The 25,570-nt window shown below is 41.5% G+C and overlaps 1 protein-coding gene across 1 annotated transcript in view; it reads left to right on the forward strand.

Annotated features, from left to right (window-relative positions):
* VWA3B (von Willebrand factor A domain containing 3B) overlaps window positions 1-25,570 on the forward strand; it is a 190,688-nt gene that overhangs the window by 79,341 nt on the left and 85,777 nt on the right. The window contains 5 exon segments of the mRNA XM_053664701.1: window positions 5,072-5,268; window positions 18,408-18,562; window positions 21,076-21,214; window positions 22,262-22,393; window positions 25,220-25,318. Of these exon segments, the coding sequence (XP_053520676.1) occupies window positions 5,072-5,268; window positions 18,408-18,562; window positions 21,076-21,214; window positions 22,262-22,393; window positions 25,220-25,318 (722 nt within the window).

A 25,570-nucleotide genomic window follows, 5' to 3' on the forward strand; every position in this document is an offset into this window, starting at 1 on the left:
CTGCCCCTCTTACCAGTTTGGCTGAAGGGTTCGTTGTTGTCAGACTTCCGTGTAGTTCAATTTTCTGTGGTTTGGCTGTGTTTTTGTTGCTAAAACTTTGTTGTTTTTAAACTTAGTTGTACGAGAAGGCGAAGTGCTTCCACCTACGCCTCCATCTTGGTGGAAGTCTCAACAAATTTTTTAAAAGAATACATTAAATAAATATGCTGACTAAAACTTTAAAAAAATACCTTCATGATGCAAGATCAAAAATTTTCATTTTCCAAGGGAAGCAAATTTAGATTTTCTGTCTTGGTTTATCCAGTATTTCTACTCTGTTTCAGAGTTCAATTCTCACTACTACGTGAATTCTGGGTTCTTAATCTAAAGTCTCCAAACTCCATTAATCGTTTTCTCCATTCTAAATCTTGATTTTTCCACTTTATATTGGATTGTACCAAACACCTTGAATTGGCTTGTGTTTAGTTTGCCAGGTCATGCTGTTTTTTTAAAGGTATAATTTGCTGCCCACATCACTGATCCTTGGCTAGTTTCGGTTTATTTTAAATGTCATTTTAGATAGAGACACATTAAAATGTGGCTTTCAAAATTCTTCCCTTGGAATCTGTGCTCCACTAGCTCCTCTAACTTGACTATTGATCTTACATCTCAGAAGCCAGTTGCACATGTTGTAGTTTAAACATTCCTCCTGCCTTCTGGCAATGTTTTTTTTTTCTTTCTGTTGGACACCACTTCCAAGTTCTTCTCAACCTTTCCTTTACAAACTAATTCACAGGATCTTTTTCCTATGCCTTCCACAAGGCATCCAAGAGTTGGTTCAGGGTCTCATGGCACCTGTAACAATAGAGAAGTTGGACAATATGTACCAAACAAACTGTGGCTACCAAATATAAACCCTCCAAAGTTTTCTATGCAGAAAGGGTTTGGGACCAAATAACTTTAGGAGATACTATTTATGCCTCTGTTTATGGTGAACCCACTGCTTAGTCCTATAAAAAAGGCTTAGATAAGTCCTATGAGAAGGAACCTGTTGAAACTCTTAAATTTCAAGATCCCCAAAGTTTTTGCTAAGATACACTCTTTCTGAGTATCAGCCACAGGATGCAGTAGAGGAAGTAGTTGTGGGACACAGTCAGGGAAACCCTGACCTTGATGATCTCTGAGGTTGGCTCCAGATCTAAAGCTCTGGTTTACTATTGATGATAGTTCACATGGACCTAGCATGGCAGGAATGAGTTGCTGGACAGGTAACTTTCAGTGGGAGAGGACAGGTGCATTAAGGTTCTGCAGAGAAACAGAACCAATAGGATGTGTAAGTGTGCGTGTAGAGGGAGGGAGAGAGACATTGATTTAGGGAATTGCTTCATGTGATTGTGGGGGCTGGCAAATCCAACATCTGCAGGGCAGGCAGGCCACAGGCTGGAGATGTATTGAAGAGCTGGTGTTGCAGTTCAGGTCCAAGGGCCATCTGCTGTTGAATTCTCTTTTCCTTAGGGGAGGACAGTCTTTTTTCTCTTAATGTCTTCAACTCAATGAATGAGGCCCATTTGCTTTATTTAAAATATAGGGATTTAAATATTGATCTTGCCAAAAAAAATACCTTCACAGAAACATCTAGAATAATGTTTGACCCAATATCTGGGTATTGTGGTCCAGTCAAGTTGACACATAAGATCAACCATTGCTGACCTGCCTGGTGAGGCTCAGTTGGTTGGAGCTTCATCCCATAAACCAAAAGGTTGTAGGTTCAGTACCCCATCAGGGTATATACCTAGGTTATGGGTTCGATCCCCATAGTCAGATGTGTATGGGAGGCTGGTTGATGTTTTTCTGTCTCTTTCTTTCTCTCCCTCTACCCCTCACCGCCATTCCCTTCCTCTCTCTCCAAAAGCAATGAAAAAATGTCCTCAGGTAAGGATTAAAAATAAAAAGATTAACCATCATTGTGGGGCCAGAAATTATGGTGGTGGTGAAGTTTTGATGGCTGGGAGCCACTCGGGAACTGCACCTTGAGGGGAGACATGGGCATTGATACACTGTGCCCACTTTGTCATTATGCCATAGTCTGGCTATCACAGTGATGTTTCAAAAGCATTGGCCAGTAGGTTCTGAGATTGATAAGTAGGACAGTAGAACAGGCCAGTTAATTCTGTGGGATAGATATGATCTGCCATGTGCTTCTCCTGCTATAACTGAGAGAATCTTTAGCAATGTGTCACATAGAAAAGGAAAGCAATGTAATTCAGGATGACCTGTGAGCTCATATGTTTATAATAAATAAAGGTGTTCCTAGGCTCTGTAAGTGAAAAGTTATCTAAGTTTTTAATTCAGGTAACTGCAGAGGAATGGAAAGAATCCCTTAGCAGGTGACTGTAATGAGCAAATGAAGCCCTTTTCATTCCCTATTGGGCAAAATGAGGCTCAGCCACTAATTGGTATAATTCACAATGAAAATAAAAAGATTTTCCCCTTTTGCTCCTTTCTTCAGCCTTGGAGAACCTAGGCTGTCTTTTGGCTGCCCCTTCTTTCCTTTATGAAGTTCAAGTTGCTTTGGGGTCTTCTTCCCAACCCCCTTCCTAACTGGTAGCCTGAGTAATGTCCTCAAGGTGACTGCGCGGAATGGTCCTGGGTGATGAGTGGTCCTGGGTGATGAGTGGTCCTGGGTGACGGCGGAAGGAGTCAGAAGTTAGCCTCTGGCTCTTCAAAAACCCTTGTTAAAATTGATGTGATATGTTTTTAGGGGATTCTTTTATGGTAAGCTGGAATTTATCATTGTCATTTATAAAGAATTCTTGTTGATTTAAAAGAAGTCACACCAAAACAGAGCAGAAGGTTATGATAGTGTATGTGTGTTGCTATGGAAATAGTTAAATAAAATTGTATTTCCTACTACAGCTATTGATTAGAAAGAAGAGAGGCGAATAATAAAATATGAATAAAGAGGAGACAAAGGCTAAAATTAACAATAGCGAGGAAAAATAACCACCCATAGGGTCTCTGCAAGGAAGCTGATCCCACTGAGTAAATAGCTTTGTTTTCCTTATGCTGCTTCCTTGTGGTGCAGGTGAGCCTGCAGGGGAACCTCAGGGATCAGATGCTTTGGGGAGCCTCTGGTTGGAGCTCCTGGTGTGAGAGGACACTTTGTGAGTCACATAGAAACCAACTGCTGGCATTGGGAGCAGTACCAGAGCAGCTTTTGATGCCAGATTGGTTTAAGGTTCAAAAACCAAAAACAGGTTTTGTTTTTTTTTTTTGAGATGGTCCAGTTCCAATAGATTTCAGAGTGTATTGTTTAAAAAGTATTATATTAATATGTGAGGACTTGGCTCACATGTAGGACTAATAGACAAGTCCTTTACACATTACTGAGAAATAATTGGCTTGAAAGTGTTTTATGTCTTCAAATCTCATTTTAATTATATATCCCCTTAAATATGGTTATGGGTAAGAATGGATAATATTTTTGTTTCCCTAATAGTAAGCACTACTTTTTAATTAAAAGTATAATTTGACTTGAATCTATGTCTGGTGGAAACCTGATTGATTAGATAACCATCTCATATTTTAGAAAGTTCTTTCCACCTTACCCCAGGTACAAAGCTTGGCTGCACCGTGCAATCATCTGGGAGCGTGAAAAATCCCAGTGTTCAGATCAATTAGAGCAGAATCTAATGGGTGGGGCCCATGAAGCAGTATTTTTAAAACTTCTCAGAGAATTCCAGTATTTAGGGTTATAACCACCAATCTACATGGAGATAAATTCTATAGGGCTGGTGGATACTTGGTAATACACTTTTTGAAAACTCACCTCCCCAACATTCCTCCTGGTCTTCCTAGAGCTCTGCTATCCCAGTGTGGCTAAAATCTCAGGTCTGTTCTGTCTTCCTTCTAGTGGCATGTAGATAAGTGTTTACCAATCCACACTTTGGAATAAAAAAAAAAAAAAGCCCTGACTGCTGATCTCCAGATTTTGTAAACACTCCCAGCATGGTCCATTTCACTTGGCACTGTGCTCCAGCTGAGCAGAGGGCTGGAAGGAGAGGTGCACTGTCCTCTCCCAGGCCGATGCAAGCCTGCCCCAGACACCAGTTCCTCCTTCTCAGCTTCACTTTTGTTCCCTCTCTCCTCTGTGCCCACTCCAAGATACCCCAGTCTCCCTAAAGTGGCACAAGGGGGTTTGTGCTGCCTAGATAAATACTCTTCTGCTTGTGTGAGAGCTGGCTTACAAGTTTTTTTCTGCTCAGGTAGCATAAAACCTCCTCCTGCTTAAAGAGTATAGGAAACCTTTGGAAAACACCAAGGGAATGTGTTGAGGGCTGGGAATATTTGGGCAATTCGCCTTATGGTTATACTTAATCCTATGAATCTGACTAAGGTGTGTTGTCATAGATCAGCTTTGGGTGCCTGAGCTGTCAATATGAAGTTTCTGAGCCTGCAGAATTGAGGGCCAGGCTCTGAATCAGGATAAATCCACCAAGGGAATTCCTGGCAGGCAGCACACCAGTCCCCTGGGGTTGACTGACTTCAACTTCAATGCAGGTTACATGCCTCTACTTCTCCCCTCTCATTACAAAGCACTTCCAATGGCTTTTCTCCTTGAATCACTTCCACAAAGCAGGGAAAGCACAGTAGATGCTATCTCCTTCAGCAGGTGAATAATTTGCTGAAAATCAGAGAGGATAAGTGGGATAACTTGTCCAAGTTTGAGAACTTGCCCAAGTTCATAAGTGATGGAGGCAGGACTTGAACCCAGAGCTTCTAACCCCAAGTTTAATGCTCTCCCAATACACAGCCTTGGTTTGTTGGCCACCTCCACCTGTGCATGGGGCCAGTCAAATTAGGTAGAGGAGGAAGTAAAATGAAGAATAGCAGATTCCTACCTTCTAATCTTATGAAGGAATTCTTTGCCAGTCCTGCTTTCAAAAGTGTTCTTCCTGAAACAAGTGGGGCCTAACAAAGAACATGTTCCCCAGCTTGGTAAATACTAGGGTGGGGTAAAATATAAATGGCTTGTATAATATAAATGGGTTGTGTAATGTGAATGGCTAATAAATTGTGATTCCAAAAATAGAATCAGGAGCAACCTCTGTTGGGAATGAATCAAATCCAGAAGACATCTGGGACTCTAAGAAGTGGCTGCAGAAATATGGCTTAAAAGCTCAAAATCTGTCATTTTATGATGTCCTTGCTGACTGCTCCTTCCGCCATGCTGATGGAGTTGTTGATATAAAAGCCAAGCCTGAGAATGAGTACATACAGACCAGTGCGGTGAGTGCACTCCCAGTGGGGCTGTGGCCTTCTCTTGATACCCTAAGCAGGTAGGTAAGGCCTCCCTTAAACCAGAACTCAGGACAGGGCCAAGGTTAAAGTCCACATGGAGGGAAGTTGTCTGCAGTTTCCATGCAGAAGAATGTCCATCTTCTTCTCATCATATACTTCTCTGAGTGGAGATCAACTCTGAGAATGGTTCCTTGAAGTAAGTGAGTTATACAATAATTATACATAAGCCAAGAGCTGGGCTTGTAGAAATTCAGGAATTTTGAGTCTCATAATTATTCAACAGTATTTCCAAAGAGAAGCCCTTTGCTCCTCCATATAGAATGGAAGAAAGAAACTACTAGTGAATATGCCCAAAGCAGGCATTCCTAGTAGGGTCCTCTTGTATTGTCACTATCTCTAAGATACATTAGTCTTGGACTACCAGCCAGTATTTAGAAGATTGCCAGTAAACACAAAATTCTTTAAGGGGTTAGAGCACTGGAAGGCTGAATATTGAGAACTTTTGAAAGCTGTAATTCTGAAACGGATATAGCTTCTCCCTAGTCTCTCTGGTACTCACTGGGCTGCCTGCACAGGGCTCCTCAGGGAAGGGCTTTTTCTTCCAGGGCTACAGTAGTCATGTGATGTTGTCTGTTTGCCCACTTACTGCTGTGTTTTGGCAATGAACTGCAAGGAGGAAAATGTAAAAATTGAATTAGAAAAAAAATGCAGAATTGATGCAAGACCTGTGTCCTGGCATATCTACTGGGATGCAGAGTAATTTTTGCATTGCAAGAAAATCTCATTTGTTTCCTTCCCAGCACAGTTTTCTGATTTTGTAGACATTATTCAGTAATGTTATTAGTTCAGGAAATCAAACATAACTAAATTTTCATTGTTTAAAATACATTAAGACCTGATATTTAAAAATATAAATCCTTGTCCATTTGAACACAGCTCACTGCAACCTCCTGGCAATGTGGTAATGTACTCAGGTTTCTCTCTAACACGATTTTTCTCTGTTCTTCCTTGACAGTTTTATGTAAAATTTTGTAGGGAGAGTTTAAATAATTTGGCTTTTAAATGGGGAATTTTACCTCAAGTTTCTTGTGCTAGCAAATAATAATGTAGTAAAGGTTGAGAAATATATAGTACAACTATCCTCTTTCACAAATATTGGTGAAAAAGGGACAATTTTATCTCATATTTGGTGCTACATATCTGAAACTGAATTTATACTAAAAACTATGGTGTGTATAAGTTAGGAAGAAACTGAGGCTGTGAAATAGGTAGCTTATTTAGGGTTCTCCCAGACTCCCACTGGGCAGGCCCCTAAACTTTTAACTATAAAAACCAGTTTGTAGGTTTTTATACTCATCTAGGAAACTCACTTACACTGAGATAAATGACTAAAAAGAACTTGCTATGTAGCATTCTAAGATAAATGAGCAGGTAGGAGGATGAGACAAAAATCTATTTCTAATTAGGAAATTTCAGGCAAAGTCTAGTAACTTGGTATTTCAGGGTACCCCCGAAATCACCTCACATTCATGGTTGCTTGTGCTGCTTATGTACAAAGCCAGCCCTGGTGTTAAAAAAACCCACTCTAGTATTACCATGTGTTCCTCTAACAAATATTTATTGATCCTTCACTATACTAGGCAGTAGGGTTTGGTAGACAGTGCATCAAATTTAGAGTAAGAAGACTTGGGTATGAATGCTCTTTCTACCAGTTATTAATTATGAGGTGTTGAGCAAAAATTTAACCTGTTTGGGTCTCACCCTCCACATCTGTAATGTGTGTGGTTTAAAGTCCAGATTTTAAAAATGAATGTCATTCCCTAGTTGGGTGGCTCAGTTGATTGGAGCATCATCCCATACACCAAAAGTTTTCAGGTTCAATTCCCGGTGAGGGCATATATATTTAGGTTGTGGGTTTCATCCCTGGTCAGGGTGCATATGGAAGGCAACCAATATCTCTCTCTCTTTCTTTTTCCCCCACTCCATCTCTCTTCCCTCCCCTCACTAAAATCAATAAACATAACCTCAGGAAAGGATAAAAAAATGCATGTCTGAGCACAGTGCCTGGCACTTGGGAGATGCCCAGTAGATGTTACCTGCCTTTTCTTTATTAAAAACATGGTGAGTCAGAAATGAGCATTTATGGAATGCTCATGTGCTTTCTATATAAGGTGAATATTTGTGCTCTCATATCACACATGAGAAAACAAAGTCACAGGGCCTCTGGAAGGCTAGGCAACTTACCAGCCATCTCATGGCAGGTAGAGGCATGGCTTGAACTCAGATATGTTTGGCTCTCACACTGTGCTCTTCTCATTCTGAGACTGTGCTGCCTAACTGTATTCATGTAAACTTATGGTCTGGTATGTTTTTATTTTCCAGTGCTTAAGACACAGTTGGCAGATGCCATGTGAAGAGATTGACAGTAGGGAACACTCTCATGTGCCATCCCCAGGAATGTGTGAGAATGAGAGGACATCTTTCTCCTTCCTTCTTGCATGCACCACTGTGGAGTTGTGGTTCCCCTCTCGACCTGCCTCGGCAACCTCAGGGCTGATCTCATCATGCCCTTCAACCCTGTTCACATCAGTCACCACTGAACCCCTGAATCTCATTCATGTGTGTCTCTGACCTCCCTTCTCTGAGCCTCCTGCATTCCTCCCTGACTCCTAGAACTCTTTCACTGTGCCCCCTGGATCTGGATGTCATCAGCAATGTCCCCGCACCCAGAGCTTCAGGTGTTCTGAGATGTTCCCTTCTTCTGCTTGTCTGGGTTCTTTCAAAGACCCTGTATTCTTTCCCCATCTCCTGTGGGCCTGGAGGTAGGCAGTGGCCTCTTTGCTGCTTCTTGATCATTCTCCTGCCTTCTTCCCACGTCATCAGAATGTGGCTGTCACCTACAGAGGCCCAGGTTATTTCTTTTTTTTTAAATTTTATTTAGTTATTTTTCAAGTACAGTTTTTTGTCTATTTTTCCCATCCCAGCCTCCCCCGCCCCTTGCTCCCCACCTCCCTCCCATTTCCACCCCCCTTAGTTCTCGTCCCTGTGTCCTTCCTATTTGTTCCTCCAAATCCCTCCCCCCTTTTTCCCCTTAACTTCCCTTCCTTCTCCCCTCTGGTCACTATCCCCTTGTTCTCTATTTCAGTGTCTTTGTTTTTTGTTTTTTTTTTTCTGCTTGCTTGTTTGTTTTGTTGTTTAGCTTCCTGTTAAAGGTGAGATCATATGGTATTTGTCTTTCAGCACCTGGCCTATTTCACTCAGCATAATGCTTTCCAGTTCCATCCATGTTGTTGCAAATGGTAGGAGCTCCTTCTTTCTCTCTGCAGCATAGAATTCCATTGTGTATATGTACCACAATTTTTGGATCCATTCATTTACTGATGGGCACCTAGGTTGCTTCCAACTCTTGGCTATTGTAAATTGTGCTGTATGAACATTGTGATGCATAGGTTCTTTGATATTGATGTTTTAGGATTCTTAGGATATAATCCCAGCAGTGGAATTGCTGGGTCAAAAGGCAGGTCGATTTTTATTTTTCTGAGAAAATTCCATACTGTTTTCCATAATGGTTGTACCAGTCTGCACTCCCACCAACAGTGAACTAAGGACCCCTTTTCCCCACAACCTCTCCAACATTTGTTGTTTGTTGCTTTATTTATGATAGCCATCCTGACTGGTGTAAAGTGGTATTTCATTGTGGTTTTAATTTGCATCTCTCTGATAGCTAACGATATTGAGCATCTCTTCATGTGTCTCTGAATGTTCTGTATGTCCTCCTTGGAGAAGTGTTTGTTCAAGTCCTTTTCCCATTTTCTAATTGGGTTGGGTGTCTTCTTAGAGTGGAGTCCTGTAAGTTCTTTGTATATTTTGGAGATTAAACCTTTGTCTGAGGTATCATTGGCAAATACGTTTTCCCATACAGTTGGTTGTCTTGCTAATTTAATACTGTTTTCTTTAGCCATGCAGAAGCTTTTTATTTTGATGAGATCCCATTTGTTTATTCTTTCCTTTACATTCTTTACTCTAGGGGACATATCAGTAAAGAAGTTGCTGCGTGAAATATCTGAGATTTTCTTGCCAGTGTTCTCCTCTAGGACTTTAATGGTGTTATGACTTACAGTTAAGTCTTTTATCCACCTTGAATTTACTTTGGTGTATGGTGTAAGTCTGTGCTCAAGTTTCATTTTTTTGCATGTAGCTGTCCAGTTCTCCCAACACCATTTGTTGAAGAGGCTATCTTTACTCCATTTTATGTTACTGCCCCCTTTGTCGAATATTAATTGACTGTAGAGAGTTGGGTTGATTTCTGGGCTCTCTGTTCTGTTCCATTGGTCTATGTGCCTGTTTTTATGCCAGTACCAGGCTGTTTTGATTACAGTGGCCTTGTAATACAGTTTGATATCAGGTATTGTGATCCCCCCTACTTTGTTCTTCTTTCTCAAAAGAGCAGCTGCTATTCGGGCTTCTTTATGGTTCCATATAAATTTTCGAAGTGTTTGTTCTATGTCTGTGAAATATGCCATTGGTACTTTAATAGGTATTGCATTGAATCTGTATATTGCTTTGGGTAGTATGGACATTTTGATGATGTTAATTCTTCCAATCCATGAACAAGGTATATGTTTCCATTTGTTTGTGTCTTCCTTGATTTCGTTCTTCAGGGCTGTGTAGTTTTCTGCATACAGGTTTTTTACCTCCTTAGTTAGGTTTATTCCCAGATATTTTATTTTTCTTTTTGCTATATCAAATGGGATTTTTCTCTTTATTTCTGCTTCTGCTGATTCACTGTTGGTATACAAAAATGCCTTTAATTTCTGGATATTGACTTTGTAACCAGCTGTTTTGCCAAACTCATTAATTAGTTTGAGCAGTTTTTGGGTAGAGTCTATAGGATTTTCCATGTATACTATCATGTCATCTGCAAACAGTGACAGTTTTGCTTCCTCCTTTCCTATTTGGATGCCTTTTATTTCCTTTTCTTGCCTGATCACTGTGGCTAAAACTTCCAATACTATATTGAATAGAAGTGGTGAAAGTGGACATCCTTGTCTTGTTCCTGATCTTAGTGGAAAAGCTTTTAGTTTTTTCCCATTGAGTATGATATTGGCTGTAGGTCTCTCATATATGGCCTTTATTATTTTGAGAAATGCTCCCTGTATTCCCACTTTACTGAGTGTTTTTATTATAAATGGGTGTTGTACCTTATCGAAAGCTTTTTCCGCATCTATTGATATGATCATGAGATTTTTGTCTTTGCTTTTGTTTATGTGATGTATTACATTTACTGATTTGCGAATATGGTACCATCCTTGCATCCCTGGGATGAATCCTACTTGATCATGGTGTATGATCTTTTTGATATATTGTTGGATGCGATTTGCCAATATTTTGTTGAGGATTTTAGCATCTATGTTCATCAGCGATATTGGCCTGAAGTTTTCTTTCTTTGTTGTGTCTCTATCTGGTTTTGGAATTAAGATGATGCTGGCTTCATAAAAAGAATTTGGGAGTTTTCCATCCTTCTGGATTTTTTGAAATAGTCTATGGAGAATAGGGGTTAGCTCTTCCTTAAATGCTTTGTAGAATTCTCCTGTGAAACCATCTGGTCCGGGGCTTTTGTGTGATGGGAGTTTTTTGATTACTGCTTCAATTTCTTTTGCTGTTATTGGTGTATTTAGATTTTCTGCTTCTTTTTCACTGAGTTTTGGAAGATTGTATTTTTCTAGAAATGTGTCCATTTCCCCTAGGTTTTCAAATTTTTTGTCATACAGTTCTTCATAGTAATTTCTTACAATCTCTTCTATTTCTGTGGTATCAGTTGTAATCTCTCCTTTTTCATTTCTGATTGTGTTTATTTGTGTCCTCTCTCTTCTTTTCTTGATGAGCCTACTTAAAGGCTTGTCTATTTTGTTTATCTTCTCAAAGAACCAACTCCTGGATTCATTGATCCTTAAAATTGTGCTTTTAGTTTCTATGTCATTTAATTCTGCTCTAATCTTGGTTATTTCCTTCCTTCTGCTTGCTCTGGGCTGTCTTTGTTGTTGTTCCTCGAGTTCTTGCAGGCGTAGGGTGTTTTTTTGAAATGTTTCTATTTTCTTTAGGTAGGCCTGTATTGCTATAAACTTCCCTCTCAGGACTGCCTTCGCTGTGTCCCATAAGTTTTGGGTTGTTGTGAGATCATTTTCATTTGTTTCCAGAAATGTTTTGATTTCTTCCCTAATTTCATTCTTGACCCATTCATTGTTTAATAGCATACCATTCAGTCTCCATGTTTTTGGGTGCTTTGGGCTTTTTTCTTTGGGGTCGGTTTCTAATTTCAGTCCCTTGTGGTCAGAGAAGATGCTTGGTATGATTTCAATTTCCTTGAATTTTTTGAGGCTCGTTTTGTGTCCTATCATGTGGTCTATCTTTGAAAATGTTCCATGTGCATTTGAAAAGAATGTGTATTTAGCTTCTTTGGGATGAAGGGCTCTATATATATCAGTTAAGTCCATTGCATCTAGGGTGTTGTTTAATGCCACAATATCTTTGTTGATAATTTGTTTGGAAGATCTGTCCATTTTTGATAGTGGGGTTTTCAAATCCCCTACTATAATTGTGTTTCTGTGAATATCTTTCTTGAAGTCCTCTAAGATTTTCTTGATATATTTGGGTGCCCCTATGTTTGGTGCATATATGTTTAAAATGTTAATGTCTTCTTGGTGGATTCTTCCCTTGAGTATAATGAAGTGACCTTCTGGGTCTCTCTTTATAGCCTTTCTATTGAAGTCTATTTTGTCTGATATGAGAATTGCTACCCCAGATTTTTTTTCTTGTCCGTTTGCTTGGAAAACTTGTTTCCAGCCTTTCACTTTTAGTCTGTGATGGTCTTTTGCCCTGAGGTGAGTCTTGTAGGCAGCATATGTGTGGGTCATGCTTTCTTATCCATTGAGCTATTCTGTGTCTTTTGATTGGAGAATTTAATCCATTTACGTTTAAGGTTATTATTGATAGGTACTTATTCATTGCCATTTTTGTACCTGTGTTCCTCTCTGTCTCCCTCTTATCCTTCCTTCCCTTAAAGCAGTCCTTTTAGTATTTCTTGTAGAGCTGGTTTGGTGGAGGCATATTCTTTTAGACTTCTTTTGTCTTGGAAGCTCTTTATTTGGCCATCTATCTTGATTGAGAGCCTTGCTGGGTAAAGTAGCCTTGGTTGTAGGCCTCTGGTTCTCATTACTTGAAATATTTCTTGCCATTCTCTTCTTGCTTGAAGTGTTTCCATTGAGAAGTCAGTAGCTAACCTTATTGGGGCTCCCTTGTATGTTATTTCTTTTTTCTCCCTTGCTGCCTTTAAGATTCTCTCTTTGTGTTGGAATTTTGCCATTTTGATGATGATGTTTCTTGAAGTGGGCCTCCTTGGGTTCCTCTTGGTTGGGACTCTCTGTGATTCCTGGATTTGTGAGACTTTTTCTCTTATCAAATTAGGAAAATTTTCTCTCATTACTCGTTCAAATACGTTTTCTATCCCTTGTTCTTCTTCTTCTCCTTCTGGTATTCCTATTATTCAGGTATTATTACGTTTCATATTGTCTTGCATTTCTCTTAATCCCTCTTCATTCTTTCTGAGCCTCTTTTCATTTTCTTGCTCTTTCTGTGAGATGCTTTCTACCTTGTCCTCCAACTCACTAATCCTATCCTCCGCTTCATCTATCCTACTTTGGAAACTTTCTACCGTGTACTTCAATTTGGAAATTGTATTCTTCATTTCCTCTTGTCTCTTGCCGATAGTTTCCATTTCCTTTTTGATGTTGCCGTAGTTTGCAGAGAGATCATTATAGTTCCCCTGTAGTTTCTGGTAGTTCACTGTGAGCTCTTTGAACTTCGTAATAACCAGTGCTTTGAATTCACTGTCTGATAGTTGATCAGCGTCTATTTCATCTAACATTCTTTCTGAAGTTTCTGCTTTTTCTTTCATTTGGGGATTGTTTCTTTGTCTTCCCATTGTTTGAGACTCTTCTTGTTAGTCTCTGCTTCCAAAATTGATCTGTTCTGAAACACTGGTTTTATGGTGTAAACTTCTGTGGTATGATCCTTGTGAAATTCAGTGGTGCAGACTCCTTGAAGTTTCTTGATGTTCTTCGTCTCCACCTACACTCACGCTGGTCCTCGCGCTGGTCCCTGCGTTGGTCACCTACCACTGCTGAATGTCCTGTGCTACTACGGCAGTGGCACAGAGGCTGGGAATGTCCTGGCTCTAGTATCTGGCTCTCTCTGCTGCCCAGGGCCGTCACAGGGGCTTGGAGTGTCCCAGTTTCCATACCTGACTCCCCAGCGTCTAGTCCTGTCTCTATGGCAGTGGCACAGAGACTTAGAAAGTCCCAACTCCCGTACCTGATTCCCCGGCGTCCAGTCCCGTCGCTATGGCAGCGGCACAGGATCTGAGAACTTCCTGGCTCCCGTAGCTGGCTCCTCTGCTGCGTCACAGGGGTTTGGAGAGTCCCGGCTTCCGTACCTGACTCCCCGGCGTTCAGTCCCGTCGTTATGGCAGTGGCACAGGTTCTGCGAACTTCCCGGCTCCCGTAGCTGGCTCCTCAGGGTCCAGGCCTGTCTCTATGGCGGCGTCACAGGGGCCTTTGGTGTCCCAGCTCCTGCAACTGACCCTTCCGTTGCCCAGGCCGGTAGCTATGGCATGGGCACAAGGGTGTCCCCGCTCCGGTTCCTGACTCCTCTGTCTCCCAGGACCGTCACAGGGGCTTGGAGTGTCCGGCTCCCGTACCTGACTCCCCGGCTCCCAGGCCTGTTGCTCTGGCGGCAGCCCAGGGGCCGCGTGAGACCCAGCTCCAGTAGCTGACTCTGCCGCCATCTGGTGTTTCAGCGTCGGTCACAATCTCTGGTCTTTTAATTTCATAAATGCTGGGTAACTGATGGTTTATTGTGCTGTTTCTCTACAGATCTGCCAGGATTTTCACCCATGAGTACAGGAGCTAGTATCAGTTCCATCTTACTCCGTCGCCATCTTCCCAGCATCCCCTCAGGTTATTTCTATCCGTTCTTGAAGATAAAGCTTCTGGCTCACTGTCACTGGCTCTGTTTCAATTCTTAGTAAGGTCAATACATATGAATTACCCTTCCCATAGCCCAATCTTCCATTTCCCTGACCTACTCTTCTCTAACAGCTTTCTCCTCCACTCTATGTCTACCACTCCTGTCACAGGCATACCCTTGACTTTGTCGTTTCAACTAGCTGTGTGATCATAACCCACATAATCAATTTCAAAGGTCCCACTGTCTGATCACTTTTTTAAAAGATTTTATTTTTATGTATATTTAGAGAGAGAGGAAGGGAAGGAAAGAAACATCAATGTATGATTGTCTCTCATATGCCCCCAAGTGGGGACTTGGCCTGCAACCCAGGCATGTGCCCTGACTAGGAATCGAACCAGTGACACTTTGGTTCACAGCCCTCTCTCAGTCCACTGAGCTATGCCAGCCAGGGCTGATGACTTTTTCTAAAAATATATTTTATTGATTATGTTATTACAGTTGTCCCATTTCCCCCTCCACCCTGCACACTCTCTCCCACCCACATTCCCCCCTTTAGTTCATGTCCATGCGTCATAAGTTCTTTAGCTTCTACATTTCCCACACTACTCTTGCCCTCCCCCTGTCTATTTTCTACCTACCATCTATGCTACTTATTCTCTGTACCTTTCCCCCTCTCTCCTCCTCCCACTCCCCTGTTGCTAACCCTCCATGTGATCTCCACTTCTGTGGTTCTATTCCTGTTCTAGTTGTTTGCTTACTTTGTTTTTGTTTTAGGTGTGGTTGTTAATAATTGTGTTTGCTGTCATTTTACTATACATGTTTTTATCTTCTTTTTCTTAGATAAGTCCCTTTAACATTTCATATAATAAGGGCTTGGTGATGATGAACTCCTTCAACTTGACCTTATCTGAGAAGCACTTTATCTGTCCTTCCATTCTAGATGAAAGCTTTGCTGGATAGAGAAATCTTGGATATAGGTCCTTGTCTTTCATGACTTGGAATACTTCTTTCTAGCCCCTTCTTGCCTGTAAGGTCTCTCATGAGAAATCAGCTGACAGTCTGATGGGAAGTCCTTTGTAGGTAACTGTCTCCTTATCTCTTGCTGCTTCTAGGATTCTCTCCTTCATTTTAATCTTGGGTAATATAATTCTGATGTGCCTTGGTGTGTTCCTCCTTGGGTCCACCTTCTTTGGGACTCTCTGAGCTTCCTGGGCTTCCTGGAAGTCTACTTCCTTTGCTAGATTGGAGAAGTTCTCCTTCATTATTTGTTCAAGTAAGTTTTCCACTTGTTGCTCTTCCTCTTCCCCTTCTGGTACCCCTATAAATTGGATGTTGGAACGTTTAAAGATGTCCTGGAGGTTCCTAAGCCTCTCCTCCTTTTTTTGAGTTCTTATTTCTTCATTCTTTTCTGTTTGGTTGTTTCTTTCTTCCTTCTGGTCCACTCCATTGATTTGAGTCCCAGTTTCCTTCCCATCACTATTGGTTCCCTGTGCATTTTCCTTCATTTCACTTAGCATAGCCTTCATTTTTTCATCTAATTTTGCAACCAAATTCAACCAATTCTATGAGCATTCTGATCATCAGTGCTTTGAACTGTGCATCTGATAGGTTGGCTATCTCTTGGTTGCTTAGTTGTATTATTTCTGGAGCTTTGATTTGTTCTTCTGTTTCAGCCATTTTTCTAGTCTTGTTGCACCTGTTACGTATGAGGGGCAGAGTCTTAGGTGTTCACAAGGGCAGGTCAATGCAGTTGCTGGGTTGTGACGATGTGTATGGTGGTGGGTCTGAGAGGGAACAATGACTCTGGCTTCACTCTCTGTCAGACTTCAGTTACTTCTGCCACTTCCCCCAAGCAAACTGGGCCCTTCTGGTGCTGGTTCCCAGGTGGGTGGACTTGTGTATGTTCTAGGACCCTGTGGGTCTCTCCAACAAACTCTCCTGTGAGGCTAGTAGTCTCTCCCTGCACATCAACCCCCACAGGTGTTTTCAATCAGTGTTTTGAGGCTTTATTTTCCAGTGCTGGGGCCCCAGATTGCTCGGTATGTCTTGCTCCCCAGTTATGTGCATGCAAATGTGGGGCTGCCCGGTCAGCCAGCTACCTTGTTCACAATGCCTCACTTTACACTGGTCCCCTTGGTGGGTTTGATCATTGCCACCCTGTGCCTGGGGTCTTCTAACTGTTGCCAGGGCATTAAGGGTCCACCTGCTACCATCTTGCGCACCCAGGGTGCCTTGCGCACCCAGTGTCACTGCTTCTTTTGCCACCACTTCTCCCCGCTCAGCTGCCCACCTCCACCCTGCCTACAGGTCTGGATGAATGTGTCTATTTCAGCTTTTTGGCTGTCTGACTTCCATACAGTTCAATTTTCTGTCAGTTCTGGTTGTTATTTTATTTCTAAATTTTTGTTGTCCTTATTTTGGTTGTGGGAGGAGGCACACTACCTACACCTCCATTCTGGCTGGAAGTCTCTGATCTCTTTTAAGATCATTTTCTCTCCTGCTCTAATTCCATCAATCTTTCAACTGTAATGGGGTGTACAACCTGTTGTTTCTACCGTCTTTTCTCTGTTCTCTCCATCCTTTAGACCTATCATATATCTACTTTTCTCTTGTACATCATTATACTCCCTGGCAAAACCCCAGTCCTGGTTAAACCTAACTTCCTGCCTTTTCTGCCTTATACCTGTGCAGTTGACTACAGTAGATGAAATGGAGAAAAACACACAGCCATGGTGTCTGGTTTCACCTTAAACTTCTGACGTGTAACTTCAGGTGGATCTTTTGTGCTGTATACAATCCCACTGTCCTTTCCCAGTCCATTCAGACTTGCATTCTGCAAGATGTCTACCTTCTTCTTCCTCCTCAAACTTCAACATCTCTTCCATCTCATTCTCAGCAGATGACCTTGTTCCCATTTCATTGAATCTTGTAGTGAAAATCTGTGAATACGTACCTCAGAGCTACAAATCTCCCAGCATCTAAATCTGTGTTCTCCTCTCACATCTTCTAGGATGACGGAACTGTCCTTGCTTCTGTCTAAGGCCAAGCCCTCCATATGTTCACTGATCCCTATTCCCTTATTCATTCATTCTCCCACTTTCTATTTTCTATCACAGTATTGCTCTGATTTCTAGATCTTTCTCATCAGCACATAAACATGGTGTTATTTCTCCCATGTTAAATATATAGGGCTTTAAACCTCTATTCGCCTCCAGCTCTGCTTCATTGGCCTCATTTCTTAGCTCCTCCTTATAATTCAATTCCCTTAGAGTTTTATACATTGCCACTCTCTAATTCTGTGGTTCTCCCATGCTCTCTTAAATGTACTCCAGTCAGGTGGAGGCCCCTTCTCCACCAAAACTCACTCTTTTTAGGGGTACCTGAGTTGCTAACTCCAGGGGTCAATTCTCAGTTTCCTCCTTGGCCTGCTATCAACATTTGATATAGTTTGATTACCTCCTTGAAATTTTAAAAAAGATTTTTATTTATTTATTTATTTTTAGAGAGAGGGGAAGGGAGGGAGAAAAAGAGGGAGAGAAACAGCAATGTGTGGTTATGTGCCCCCTGCTGGGAACTGGCCTGCAACCCAGGCATGTGCCATGACTGGGAATCAAACCAGTGACCCTTTGGTTGGCAGGCTGGCACTCAATCCACTGAGCCACACCAGCCATGGCTAAATTTTTTTTCAACTTACAGAAAATACACTGTCCTGTTTTTCCTTCTACCTCACAGCTATTCTTTCTCTGCCTTCTTTGTTACTTCTTTCCCAAACTCTAAATGCCAAAGGGTCTCAAGGCACTGTCCTCAGACCTCTTCTCTATTTGCACTCATTCTCTAGGTGTTCTGCTGCTGGAAACAATAGTTTCTCTGGGGCACAGATGAAATTACACATGTCTTTTTGACCCTCATTCATGACTTCCACCACTAGTCTCTGTGTAGGGCAAGCCCCAGTGCATGTTTGGTCAAACCAACAGCTGAATGATTTCACTGTGGGAGTGAGTGCTAAGAGCTGCATAAATAAGGCAGACATAGATGTGCCACCTGGAGACTTTTCTTCTGGGGAGTGACTTCTGAGTGGCTTCTGTTCTCTGTGCTTTCCTTAGGAGACCAACAAGAAGATAGTTCATGCGAAATATTGTAGCAGATTTGTCCATGTTCCCTGGAAGGATGGGAGCTTGGTCCACGTCTGCATTACCAAAGAGAAGTGCACATGGTACAGTGAGAGAATTCATGCAGTCCTGGCCCAGATCCAGAGGAGGTTGGTGTATTTATAGGATGGTAAAAGGGCTCTAGTCTCTCTTGAAATTCAAGCCTGCTTGATCTCTTTGTAAAGCTTAACCAAGAGAAATGGCCAGTAAACATGTTAAGTCAAGGTTGCCATCTGATGACTTGCTCGTGGCCTTGTTGTTAATAACAAAGGATGACATTTGGATTTTGACTCAGAAAAACAGCAAATAAATGTGGAGTTACTGTGGTGGTTGTGCATCACCATAGGAAGCTAAGGAATACTTTTCCTCATGTCTTGAATTTCTTGTTGGCCACAGGTATTGAAACTGTATTACATCTGTCCTTTGTACTCTTGAATATATTTGATTTCAGGGTAACTGTCACAATGTAAAATATCTGAATACAGTGGAAATATATATATATATATATATATATATATATATATATATATATATATATAGTCTGGTACAAATAACACCCCTTTTATTACAAAATCTTTTATTATAATATCTTAAAGATCTAATTCTATAACATAACAATATCACACTCAAGCACACCATATGACATTTTAGGTGAAATGCTCAAATTCAAACTATAAATTATTACACCCATATTATCACCCTACCAACCACACTCAAGCAGGCCTTACTTCTGCCAGACCCTGTATGCATTACAAATCAGCTAAAAATAACTATGTGATCCTTCTCAACCCCTCTATTTCCTAAGATTTGGTAAGACTAATGAATCTGGTGTATTGATGTTGTGACCTCAACATCAGACCTATGAGGATGATATACCTTCATGCTTTCACCTTGGGATGCCAGGGGGCAGCTTCATGGGGTGCAATGTATTGTACCCCATGAAGACCAAGTCCATGGAGAGCCCTTTCATTCAGTACTCTCCACCAGTTTGTTCTACAGGCTCTGAGGTCTGGATTAGAGCTGGAGTCTAATCCCAGCTCTACCACCTGCTGCGTGACCCTGGGCAAGTTAATGCTTTTGTGCATTAGTGTCCTCATTTATAAAGTGGGAATATTAATACTATTTGGAAATGTATTCTATGGATTAGGTTAGATACTCAATGTGATAAGTATAGGCTAATACCCAGCCTGCAGTAGCCACTTGGAAATGAGAGTTTCCTTTTTCCTTCTGTGTCTTCTACTATAAAGCCTCAATATAAAGCCTGCAGACATCTGTCTCCATATTAAGTCTTCAGAGCCCCAGTTTCTCAAACTCAGCTGGTGATGGGTTACTCAGAAACAGTAATCCTCATGTGTGGAGTCTTCTCTGCTTATAGTTTTAGGGTTGACTCTTGGGGAGAGTAGTTGGGATTTCAGGTCTGGGGAAAAGGATGCTGCTTAAAAGGCATTGCACCTGGCAGCTGCCAGGTCATTTTGTCCCTCTCACTGCACCGGGTGTCAAGGGTTGTTGGAAAGTTTTCTCTCCTCTATTTTCTGTAAAGAATTGGTATCATATCTCCCTTAAACATTTGTGGAATTCACTATTGAAGCTACCCAGGCTTGGGGTTTTTCTTTGTGGGAAGGTTTTTAACTATGTATTCAATTTCTTTAAATGCTCATAGAGATGATGTTGGTAATTTATGTCATCTTTATTTTCTAATCAATCCGGCTAGAGGTATTCCATTGAACTCATCTTTAAAAAAACAGCTTTCAGTTTCATTTTTTTTTTCCTCTACAGGGTTTTCTCCTTTCTGTGCCATTTTTCTTTCTTCTCCTTACTTTAAGTTTCTTAAGATACTTATATCACAAATTTGAGACCTTTCTTTACATATAAGCAAGCATTTGATTGGGTAATCTTTCTTCTGAGTATCTCTTTAGCGGCCTGCCTCTCACAAATTTTGAAATGTTTTACTTCTTTTCATTCAGTACTCTCCAGCAGTTTGGTCTACAAATTCTTATTGCCTAGGCATTGCTGAACTCTGAACTTGATTTCAAATATTTTTCCATTGGACTGTCCCTCCCCCTGGCTTTTCCTGCAGCTGTGAATTTAATTCTATGCCATGTGATGACAGCCTAAGCCTGTGCCACAGAAGTTGTGCTGCTCAGACAGCTGCCTGGCACTTTGTTATTACCGGGACCTGGGTGGCCTGATGTTGAACATATGCAGCACTGAACATATGCATTAGAAACATGCTGGTATTACCTGCGGAACTGCAGACGCCAGGGGTAGGAGAACAAAGGGTCTGAAGTCATAACTGAGGGCTTTAAACTCTCAGATGACTGGAAATAATTTACTTTTGACTTTGGAACCCAGTGTTGGATTTATTTTTCTGCCCTATTAATTTTTGTAGTTCTGTTTTACTTGGATTGATGATGGATAAAGGAAGGGGGCAATGAGGGAGTCAGCTCCAGTGTAGGATTTTCCATAGAAACCTGTCAAAGTGAGTGATTAATCCACTTACAAAAGATTGTATATGAACAATACAGCACAGCTCTGGCCTCCGTAGGTGCATCACTCAGTTCTTAGGAAGATGCTCTCCTTCCACAGGCTCCAACCATTCACTTTCAAACTATTTCCTGCCTAGGATTAAATGGCTACAAGATGGGAGTCAAATCCTTTTTGGAAAAGTGTCTAATGATTGCATCTACATCCTCATTGATACATCTCACTCAATGAAGGGCAAACTGGACTTGGTGAAGGACAAGATCACCCAGTTTATACAGGTTAGATGGAGCTATCAGTTCACGCATCTGAGGGCCTGTGTATCACGATAGCATCTTCACCAATCATCATCTGTTCTGGTTATGGTAGGTTCACAGGCAAGGTTTGCAGTCAAGTATCCACAGGGAAGCCATTGTAGGGAAAACTCCCTTTTGTCAGTTAGAGAATCATCAGTTCCCCTTTGCAAGCAGACCCCCCTCTGGTGGGTCCTTTCTGCAACACCGGGGTTACTGAGGGAGTGTCTGTGTCCATTGTTGCAGGCTTTCTCTATCCTGAAGTCTGTGGTGTGCACACATCTCCATGATTTTTGTCTCTAGGGTGGCATTTGAATTTTAATGTCTGATATTTATGAGGGGTGCTGTGTGCACACAGGTCCAGCATTGATGGTCAGGAGCCTCCTATTCTCATTTAGCCTATGCTGCCTCTGAGTTGTAGGACCTGAAGCAGACGGCCCATGTTTCCTAACTAAAAGTTCCCACTTCAGGAAAGGGGCAACAACACAGCACTGTAATGAGCCAGTATTACTGATGTATTATCCACAGAAAATAATTGTGGGGAGTGTTGACAACTACAAAATACAACTCTTAATATGGCAATCCTCTATTGGAGAAATACAGGCTGATAGAAGGCAAGTGAATAGTTATGTAATGGAATAATAGCCTTACCAAAAAGGTGATGACCAAAATGTAACACTTTTGGATTTCTTTTTCTTAAGCATATTGCATTTAGTGTGCATATTTGATATATTATTAATATCAGTATTAGAGGCATTTAATGTCACATTATATATATATAGATATTAACTGATATATGTCATATATAATATATATTCATGCATATATACATTTGTAAAGTTTAATATTCAAACTGTGTATAAATTTTACTTAAATGTCTTTTGTACTAGAAATGATTTTCTCTATTGAATGTAAGTTTTAGCTTCTAGAACAGAAAGTAGATATTAAGGTGATTAAAATTTATCAAAATGACCTGTCCTAATATTTTCTTACATTTGAGTGGTTTGATGGTTAAGTAATAATTGTCTCTTACAGGAACAGCTGAGATTTAAAAGGAAATTCAATTTTGTGCAGTTTGCTGCTCAAGCAGTTGCTTGGCGGGAAAAACTTGTTGAAATCAATGAAGACAGTTTGAAAGGGGCTCAGTCCTGGATTGGAGACATGAAGGTAAGATGGAGTCTGGGCTGGGAGAGGCAGCCTGACCTGACCACCTGCTGAGGTCATCCTGAAGAGAAACCCTTCAGGAAGTGCTTTGAGCTGCAAGGATGTCAGGGGCTTCATATAGGCACTCATTTGGTTTATAAAGATTGTGTTAACCCAGTGATTTTTTTCAATAATATGTTTGTGATGTGTGTGTGTGTGTGTGTATATATATATATAAATTTATTTATTTAAATTGTTGTTCAAGTACAGTTTTCTGCCTTTTACTCCCATCCCAGCCCACGCTGCCAGTGGTCCTCACCTCCCTCCCATTTCCACCCCCCTTAGTTTTTGTCCATGTGTCCTTTATATTAGTTCCTGTAAATCCTCCCCCTTTTTCCTTTGAAATTCCCTCCCCTCTGGTCACTGTCAGCCTGTTATCTATTTTAGTCTTTGGTTATATTTTGCTTGCTCGTTTGTTTTGTTGTTTAGCTTCCTGTTAAAGGTGAGATCATATGGTATTTGTCTTTCACCACTTGGCTTATTTCATTCAGCATAATGCTTTCCAGTTCCATCCATGCTGTTGCAAAGGGTACGAGCTCCTTCTTTCTTTCTGCTGCATAGAATTCCATTGTGTAAATGTACCATAGTTTTTTATCCATTCATTTACTGCTGGGCACCTAGGTTGCTTCCAACTATTGGCTATTGTAAATTGTGCTGCTATGAACATTGGGGTGCATAGGTTCTTTTGAATTGGTGTTTCAGGGTTCTTAGGATATAATCCTAGCAGTGGAATTGCTAGGTCAAAAGGCATATTCATTTTTAGTCTTCTGAGAAAATTCCATACTGTTTTCCATAGTGTTTATACCAGTATGCAATCCCACCAACAGTGGATTAGGGTCCCCTCTAGGGTCCACAACCTCTCCAACACTTGTTGTTTGTTGCTTTGCTTTTTCTTTAATTTTTAATTAATTTTATTTAGTTATTTTTCAAGTACAGTTTTTTGTCTATTTCTCCCATCCCAGCCTCCCCCGCCCCTTGCTCCCACCTCCCTCCCATTTCTACCCCCCTTAGTTCTCGTCCCTGTGTCCGTCCTATTTGTTCCTCCATGTTGCTTTGTTTATGATGGCCATTCTGACCTGTGTAAAGTGGTATCTCATTGTGGTTTTAATTTGCATATCTCTGATAGCTAGTGATATTGAGCATCTTTTCATGTGTCTCTGGATCCTCTGTATGTCCTCCTTGGAGAAATGTCTGTTCAAGTCTTGGGTTGCTTGTCTTCTTAGAGTTCAGTTGTGTAAATTCTTTGCATATTTTGGAGATTAAACCCTTGTCTGAGTTATCATTGGCCATCCCAAGACCAGTGAGTTTGGGAGATCAAGGAGATCACACCACTAAATCTCACAGGTGTTCTACCACAGAAGTTCACAGCATAACCCAGCAATTTTCAGCAGTGTGCCATAGGATTTTTAAAACATGCAGTACCTGGCTATTTAGTCAGGGCACTGACCTCTTTTCCCATAGATTGTCAAATTAAAAAATGACTGCAGCCAACACAGCAATAGCCCTCTGGTGTGACTGAATCAAAATTATACCTAATTTTTTGTGAGATTGGCAAAAATATATCTCTTGGCATGCTGCAAAAATTTAGTAATTAGTTTATATGTGCCATGAGAGGAAAAAGGTTGAAAATTGCTGCATTCACCCAATCTCTTTAGTCAATATGTTTACTAGGGGCGTGGCCCTCTCAGCAGCTCTGAGCCCAGTACCTAGCCCTGTTCTTCCTGTCCCTCCCTCTTTCCTTCCTTCAGCTGTCCTGGGTTTCACCTGTGCCCTAAGGGTGACATGTTTCTGCCCTTCTCCCCACCTCCCCATCACACACAGTTTAAGGCTTTTGTTTTATAGGGGAGATACAGGTGAGGGGTCTCTGGAGACTCAGGTTTCACTGTCCCTGTTTCCCAGTCCTGCCCCAGTCCTGCCCCATGAAGGAGACTTTCCTGGGGTTCTCCCAGCCTTTTCTCTGAGCATTCTGGGGCTTGTGATGAAAACGCCTCCAAGAGAGCATGGATTCCTCCTGCAGTCATGGCATCCAGGCCTTCATCCTGTAGCCAGTACACACCGGGGTAGCCTCTGACAGTTCACCAACCATGCCAGGGAAACTTTTCTTACAAGTGTCTGGCTGCATCCTGTTCCAGAAGGTCAGTGCGTGCATCTCGCCTGACTCTGCGGGTGCCCATCTCCCCCTGCATTTGGGGCTAGTTGGCTGCCCTGTGACCTGAGCACTCCAGTGGGTGTAACAGCACTTCCCTGCTTGCTGTTTGTCTCACCGTTCTTTCATTGTGAGTTTTGGAGTGACACTCTTGTTGGTGCTCCATATCCCTGGGCAGAAACTGTGGGAGTTTTTAAATTTACAATTTCTTTGTTGTACCTCCAGGTTGCTAATGATACCACATTTGTGTTTGCCAAATCTTGGGTATTGTGAATCAATCCTTGTTTGAAACAAACATGATCCCCACCAGGGTGTAGTCTGGCTACGTGCTGAACCTGTGTTGACAGCTAAATGAACAGTAACTGGCTCAGTGCCTCCCACAGAAACACAGAAAGATAGAATCGCATTAAGAGCTCTGTCGTTAGGACAGACGTGTACAGCCCTGCCACTCAGCAGGAGGCAGGCCTTATGTCACGCCCAGGGGGTTGGCTTCTTGGAATTTGTGGGTTTAAATTATTATCTCAATGTAGTTTTTAATGTAGCTTTTATTTCACGGGTACTTTTCTTTCTTTTTTGGAAGCAGTAAACATTTGTTTGAGATCTTTCTTGAGATTCAAGTGTGTGCTTGGTATTCTTTTCTGTAGACTGGGAGTTCCACAAACACTCTGAGTGCTCTGCAAATTGCTTTTGCTGATAAGGAAACACAAGCAATCTACCTTTTGACGGATGGGAGACCTGATCAGGTACTTATCAAAGTTGGGGACAAAGAGGGACTCACCAATACCCTGCAAGTCAATGTCAGGAATGGGTTTGGGGACTTTTTGAACTGCCATCTGATTGCTGTTGAAAGATATTTCCTTGGCTGAGGGTCCCAGAACTGAGGTGAGAAAATATACGGAGGAATTCCCTTGTCTAATGAAACACAAAACAATTCAAATGACCCTGAGCGTTGTCTGGCTAGTGCTCCACACGCCTTCAGGCCTGGAGAACACTCC

Source organism: Artibeus jamaicensis, unplaced genomic scaffold (genome assembly GCF_021234435.1).
Source record: "Artibeus jamaicensis isolate MK-2021 breed Jamaican fruit bat unplaced genomic scaffold, CSHL_Jam_final contig_384, whole genome shotgun sequence".
Lineage (NCBI taxonomy): Eukaryota > Metazoa > Chordata > Mammalia > Chiroptera > Phyllostomidae > Artibeus > Artibeus jamaicensis.